The sequence below is a fragment of the Charadrius vociferus genome, unplaced genomic scaffold (genome assembly GCF_000708025.1).
Source record: "Charadrius vociferus isolate BGI_N301 unplaced genomic scaffold, ASM70802v2 scaffold400, whole genome shotgun sequence".
Taxonomy (NCBI): domain Eukaryota; kingdom Metazoa; phylum Chordata; class Aves; order Charadriiformes; family Charadriidae; genus Charadrius; species Charadrius vociferus.
Genome location: NW_009646556.1, coordinates 1,772,154 through 1,779,700, shown reverse-complemented (window position 1 = coordinate 1,779,700; position 7,547 = coordinate 1,772,154). Strand labels below are relative to the sequence as shown.

The 7,547-nt window shown below is 38.8% G+C and overlaps 1 protein-coding gene across 1 annotated transcript in view; it reads left to right on the top strand.

The window, feature by feature from the left end:
* Positions 1 to 5,572, top strand: part of LOC104287734 (receptor-interacting serine/threonine-protein kinase 2-like) — a 12,530-nt gene extending 6,958 nt beyond the window's left edge. The window contains exons 7-11 of the mRNA XM_009886468.1: positions 185 to 270; positions 1,792 to 1,860; positions 2,634 to 2,802; positions 3,746 to 3,898; positions 5,250 to 5,572. Coding sequence (XP_009884770.1) covers positions 185 to 270; positions 1,792 to 1,860; positions 2,634 to 2,802; positions 3,746 to 3,898; positions 5,250 to 5,572 — 800 coding nt within the window. The remainder of the gene's footprint in view (positions 1 to 184; positions 271 to 1,791; positions 1,861 to 2,633; positions 2,803 to 3,745; positions 3,899 to 5,249) is intronic.
* The last annotated feature ends 1,975 nt before the right edge of the window (positions 5,573 to 7,547 follow it).

Genomic DNA, 7,547 nt, shown 5'->3' with positions numbered 1-7,547 from the left:
TTTAAAACCATTTCAAAAAGGAAACCAAGAGGAGGTGTGAGGTGGAAGTCGTATTAAACTAATTCCGTGTAGTTCATCTAGCTACTCAACATAATAGTAAAGTTAGCTGCAATACATTGAAGCCTAAACATATACACACTTTCACATGCAATGTGGTATTTAAAATGCTTTATTCCCCCTGCAGAATGTGTAGACCTTCTAAATGGAATTTTGACTAGTATAAATAAGGAGGCAATTTCCACTGCAATCTACAGTCTGATGGATGCAAAGGTTAGTGCAAGATTAAGTTTTGTTCTCCCACGAGGATATTATTACCTGATCCTTTCAATTGCAATCTTTGTGGTCCGTAACCAGCAAAGGTTTTATCTTCATTGTTTTGTTGGACACGCCAGAGATCTGGAGAGTACCCTTTGGCACTTTAGGTTCATTCAGGAATTGTAGAAAATAGATTTTGTGAGGTTCTCTAGGAACCGTGTCAATTGCTAACTGTGATTATAATAATATGATGCCTTCTTTCTAGTCACCAGCTGTAGTCTGACTGGTAAACCCTTGTGAGTGAGAACAAATATCAGCCTCAGGTAGGTCAGATTAAGACTAGAACGAAGGCCAATTTTTGTGGTATGTACTGGTAAGGAGACATTTACTCCAAAACCTGGACAGCATTAGTACCTGCTGCAGCAATACTAGTATCAGCACTTTTCTTCTATGCTTCACTGCTTCTAAGTTGATGTGCTTCGGGCACAACATGCCGCTTGTCCTAGGGTCTAAGTCTCTGATACCACAGGAATGGATGGGCAATGGCCAGCAAATGAGGGATACAGCTAATTCCATGTATGTCTACATTGCCATGGGAAATCTGGCACAAATCTAACTGCCACAACTATAGCTATATCCTATCTAGCTAACTTAGATAGTCATAGTGGGGAATTAGTGACGCATGCCTCAGCCCTTGAACAAGTATTCCGACTCCATCTGGATTTACACAACCCATGCTGTGGTACTGGTTTAATTTCTGGTCTTATGTTAATGCATGCTGGATTATTTCTACATGTTGCAATTACAGTCTGGGATTAAAAAACAGATTTGATCAATGTTTTAATAGGTGGCATAGCTATAGTCCAAGTAATTTTTACTACTGTTGAAGTTTATTTAGGACTGTATGGACAAATATTCCATAATCTAATGTTTCAATCTCCCTTGAGCAAGGTTTTATTTTTCTATTTCCTAAATTAACAAAGAGCGCTATTGTTCAAACAACTGAGCTGACAATATGTCCAAAATGACTGAAGATGCTACTGGAAACTCCTGAAAACGGATTGATTCATAACTGTTGAAGTATATAAATTTTTTTAAAAAAAAAAAAAAGTTGAACAAATCTGCTGCAGATGTACAAAATGGAAAAAGGTTACATTATTGACACATCCTTATTGCAGACAGTTTGGCATACTAAACACGGGATGGCCCTGCTGTTTGGATACTTAAAGGAAAACATGTTATAGCTAGCCCCATCTCTCTCTCAATATAGGGCTATTTTCATCTTCCCCTGCATGACTCAAAACTGGATTTTAAAATAAATTTGAAACAGCAGAAACAGTAACAGGGTAGAGGTTGTGTCATATTCTATGGCTATGCATGTGTTAAAATGCAAAATTGCTCTGTGCCATTCAATATTACTGTATATCAGCATACCTGGGAGTATAATATACGTTGTCAGTATAAATTCTTGCTCCTAACAACTGAATTGAACACAGCATATGTATACTTACTAGAGTTACTGTGCTTTTTTTCCAGGAGAAAGCACTTAATGCATGCAAAGGTTCAGAAATATACACGTTGCAGACAGGCATATGCAATTCAGAGGTGAGTACACAGCATGCATTTGAGAGTCTTACAAGAACACTTCGTAAGCTGCTTGTTTCTCCTGCCAGCCCTGACAATGCATACCAAAAACACTGCAGGGCAAAACGTCCCTAACAACGATAACTCAGTCCAGTTAACCACCAAACCTACTGTTTTACCTTCTTCCAAGCAGCTGACTCTGATGTTGTTTCTGCAAAAACAACCTCCTCCACTCAAGAGTTGCTTTGAACCTCTCCTGGAAGAGGTCCTAATGAAACAGCAAAAATTTAACCTTTCTTGTAGTGTTTTCAAAATGATGGCTGGAAAAAGATCTAGGCTGAATTCTAGCATTTGCAACCAATTTTCTTAGAGCAAGGCCAGCTGCTTTGGGATAGCTCCAAAGTACAGTTAACTCCCATTTTCAAAGCGATTTTGGCACTTGCGGCAGGCCTGCCAATACTGAAAGACGGAGACAGAACTGAAGCTCACATACCTGGATCAGAGCCAGCTTTAAACAGCTCAGGTTCCAGTGCTACCAGGGGTGCTGGCAGCACAGGCTGCAGAAGCAATCTAGGACTGCAGCAAAACCTCGGACAGTTAGCCTATGGATCTGTGCTGCCGCAGTGACCCAAGGTAATGAGCTAAAGTGGAATTAAGTATGTCTATAGGCTCAAGAGCTGCGTACGCACCCTGCCCTGCACTGTGATACTACTATTCCAAGAGAAAACTGCTTAGAAAAGGTTTGGGAACAAGCTTTGAAGAAGATAATTCTTCTCTATTTTGCTCTTTTTCAGGTCATCTGTCCACCAAAACCCAACCACGTAATCAGCAAGAAAATTCCTTTTGTAGTACCAAGCGCGTCAACTATTCTACTTGATAGCAGCACAAACAATGCAAGAAGAGAAAATATTCTTGAGACAGGTCTGTCAAATGCTATCACACAGAATATAACAACAAAGAAAGGTCTCTATCAGCTCAAACTAAACTAAAAATAGGATAAATATTACCAGTTGTTCCATATCCACATGTTCTTTTCCAAGTAAAATTGTCCCTTCTCAGAGTACAGCTGTGCCCTCTACTGGTATTATCTGAAGTGTGAGTTCACTGCAGAAAACCAGAGATGCAACTATACATCTTTTGATTAAGTGTATAGATTAAAAAGCCTCTTTTGGTTAAAAAAAGAAAAATTTTTTTTTTTTTTTTAGAACCCTGACCTGTAATGTACAGCTGCCTTTCCTTGGCACATCAAATATTGCCTGTTGCTTTTGACAGAACAAGTCCTTCCTGGGAACCAGTACTGCAGTTTCTATTGACATGTGCCACCAAGAATAACTATTTTTTTTTAATCTGCTAATAAAAAAAGGAGATATGTTTTAAAAATATGCGTCTCCACATCTCCTGTGTCTCCAGGAACACAGGAATCATTCCTGGTAATCACCATTCCTATATAATTTCCTTTGTCTTTCTGATGTGGATTTGTCCTGTCAAAGTGTTTAAATTTGTGTCAAGAAGTGATATATTTCCTTTAAAGCTTTTTCTGTGCTCCTCGTGCCTTTGGATACAAAAGTTGAGGCATAGGAAATCAATTCTCTTACAGCAACATCTGCATTTCCAAGCATTTTAGTTCTGATCAATAGCTGTAAGACTTACAGACAGAACAGAATGTTCCATAACTTCAGAAATGAATTCCTACAGACAGTTTGAAAAAGTCAGATGTGTGTAGTACTATATGCCAAAATCTTCTGAGGAATAATGATCATTAACAAGGGCATAAAGAACAGCTAGTAATAAATAAGCGCTCTCAAGTTAGTTTTCATTTCAGTTGCAGTCTTCTGCAGTGGTCGACATATATCTAATGTTCTGTTGTTGCAAGGGTCTCATCTTACTCATCTTAAACTTCTCCCAGATCACCCAGGCTCTGACAGTAGAAAATCGAATTCCTTTTGTACGATTCCCTTACCTGGTTCAACTGCAGGCAAAGAAAGCAATCAGCATGAGGACCCACCACTGGCTCTTAAGCACAGACCACAACCTACGCAACTTGAACAAGCGGTGACAGGTAAGACCCCATTTCCAGTTTCAGGTGGCAATATTCTCTTTGGCCAGATCTTAGTGATTAAATTACTCAAAGTTTGGAGGACGCAGAGTCCTCTAAATTTTGTGTACATTTTCAGGTGTATTTCGTAAATTTCGTTTACGCTATTTCAGGTATTATAACCCCTCCAAACTTGATACAAATGTCTCTTGAGTATATTTGTGTGTAGCTGCTCCTACCTTCTCAGAAGTTCAGGCACTGGCCACTGAGAACACTGGCTCGTTCTTTCCCAGGGTCACATTCAGGCTGAGAACAGTCCTGAAAAGACCATAATAAAAATACAGAAAATATAGCACACATTGAATGTGAAATACATTAGTTGTTTAAGTCTGCAAATATATATATATATATATATTAATTTTAAGCTGTGTATTTCATACCTCTACAGAAGTAGTTATTGACTACAGAAACAGGTGACTCGGAGGAGGGGAGGACCATTCATTTCCTTACGTACATGGTCTCAGTTCTTCCTACTGAACAGAGGCAGAACAGGCCAGCTTCCGATTTTTGAAGCCTGCCTCTGCCTGTAGGTGCAGCTTTGTGAGCTTTTTTTGCAAGCTGGCCTATGACAGCTGTCACATCTAGCCGGCCATCCTCTTCCACTTCCATTTACTTCCGATTGATGATGTAATTTCTGCATAAATCAACAGACGTGTTCATGCAGGAAAAGTTCATCACAGAACTCCACTGGCAACAATTGCGAATCAGAATGAGAGAGGCATGGTTTTCAAAGCGACAATGGCTTTTGGTTATTAATTTTCTCTTGGTTGTATGGTATTTGCTGTACACTAAAAACCCTAATGTCAGTATTAAGTATTCGAATCAGTTTGTAAAGAGACAGAACCCAAAGCTCTTGATAATTTTGCCAAGAGTATTACTTTTGTTACTAGTTTGGCTTTGACATACATTCAAGTTCCCAGTTTCAAACAGTCCTACTACCCTGAACCCCCAATTACCTGTTCTTCCACTTTCTACAGGACAAAGCTTTCTCATCTATGTCGAGCCAAGCTGCTTTGCATAAAGTTTGATACAGATGCTAGATGAACAGTGCGAGACCTGAAAATCTCCTCTCCTTACACAATCTGAGCACTTAATAATCTTTAGAAACACTTATTTTCTGTAATCTGATCATCATGAGTTTTGAACAGAAGATAAAAGTACATTGGACTAGTTTTGAACAAAGAATGCAAATAAACTAACTCTTCCTCCTTCTTTACTGAGTTTATATTTCTGGTGTTGATGCTGTTGTTGATGCAACAACTTCTAGAAGAAAAGAGCACTTAGTTTATCTCATTTTGTTTCCTTTTCACTCCAGATCCTTGCTGCAAAGGAAACTGCTGTCAAATACTAGCCTGCCAGAGACAGACCATACTGAGCTGCATGACAGAAGGACGCCTCAACCACATCCTCGATGTCCTTCGCTCGCAGCAATCGTTGTCCCGAATGGATTATGAAACAATTACCTCTTACCCCACAGTGACTGGCCGTGCTCGGGCATTGTTGGACACTTGCCTTTGCCTTGGAGAGAGGGCAGCACAGGTTGTAGTGACTGTACTTCCAGTGACCAAATGTAGTGCTCTGGGACGAAGCAGCCATTGCCCAGACTGTCCTTCTAAGGGAAATAGGCTGCTGTTGTGACTTATTTTTTTGCAGTTTGTTACTGCGTCCGAGCGCTGGTAATTTGGAATGGCAATGATTCACGTTAATTCCTCATAACTCATTGACTGAAGTCAATCCTTCCTACAGCCTGTGATTTTAGTCCTCTAGTGGAAAAAGCTACCTGGACTAAAAGGTCAAGTCAACCACTGCCTGCAGAAATTGCCAAGACTGGTATAACAAATTCTAATTTGGACCTCAGAGATGGGAGGAGTGCAATGTGTGCCAGAGCAAATACAGTTCAAATCAGATGACACCTTATTTCCTTGATTTTTTTAGAAGAGAGGAAAATGGATCATGACTTTTTGGACATCACACTATAGAAGAACGGCTGTTGCTATATCCTTCCAAATACGAAGAGCAAACAACAGGGTACTGGATGAGGAGAAAAAAATTACGGCCTTTCATTGAGCTCATATTTGAGCCAGCTGTTAGAGTGAAAGGCTTAAGAGGATCAAGAAATATTTCTTCAACAGGGCCTTAAGTAAGACTTGCAAAATCAACATTATGCATAGAAATTATTTTCTTTTCACTCACAAATGGTCATGTGCTCTGAAAATGGGGCACTGATATCAGCATTTTGGAGAGGTGAGGCTTAAGGTATTTACTAAATGGAAAAACCTTATTACCTTACATCCGTGTAGTTGTCTAAGCATGTCTGCGGTTCAAATGTAGAATTCAAACAGCAAGAAGAGGTGCCAAGCTGATCATTTTGAAATGGTGGTTCTCCTGAACTGTGAAGGAAAGTAGTAAGATTATTTTAATTATAATGAATATGAGGTTATACAAGATGCTAGTTTTCTGAAGGCACAGTGGGATTCCTTCAAGCTTCATGGCACTGGATTAACATGGGAACTTGTTATACAATCTACGAGGGTTTTTTTAACGTAAATTCATTAAACTTTAAGACTGTCTTGAGATAACAAATTGTTGCAATTAAAAGCAATGTCTATTGGAATGTGTTGAAAATAGTTTTGCCTATTAAAGGAGCTAAACATCTACTTCACTGTTGAATTTTTTTCAATCTACACGTTAAATGGGAACCTTCAACAGTCTCTGCTAAAAAAGCATGTCTTGCTCATGAGGAAAAGAACTGCTGTCATGGTGTTTTGTTTGTTCAGAAGGCATAAAATAACCAGAGTAAAACAGAAAATCATTCACCTGTGAGAAATATTCACAGACTTTTAAGCAAGAAACTGGCAATATTGTTGAAACTTAATTATCAGCTTTCAAAAATTATTCCATTCAGTTGTTCTGCTGGACACTTTATACTTCTGTGAAAGATATGCCAGCTGGCAGGCTCTGCTGATTTTTTGTCATTAAGTTTTTGACATAGAAACAGTTTTGACTCTCTTCTTGAAACAGCTGCCTACTTGAGAATATCATTTGATGCCAGAACTAAGCCCAGTCTTAACTGTTAATTGCAGAACAGGCATCAAAACAATGGGAGCACAAGTTAACTATTTTTCCAGACATTTTTTCTCCTCATATTTAGCTTTCCAATTTAAGTATTTGTAATAGGATGTGACCTTAGAGTTAGATCATGCTTACCCAAACTTTTTAAAAGATAACCCAAGACGGCAGTTTATAACCAATTACAAAACAAAGGCAGATTGATTAATTCATGTTCAAAAGAGCCTGAATAGAATTCTTTAAATACATTGTTTAATGATTAACTCTATCCACAACTGGATTTCTTGCCACCTAGCTCAACTGATATCAATGTGTGAGTTTGCGATTTCTTTTTTTTTTGTATTGATACTTTGGCTGAAAGCATTATCATAGCTAGCTGTGCTACTGCCAAAGCCTTGCTATAAATGTCTGTAAGTTGATGTAGCCAAATGCATAGACTTCTTCATAGCTCCCCCTTGTGTAATATAAACATTTAAATTTGGGGGTTTATTGACAGTTGCAGCTGTTGGGAGTCTGGGAGCTGTTGGGAATGTGATATTTTTGA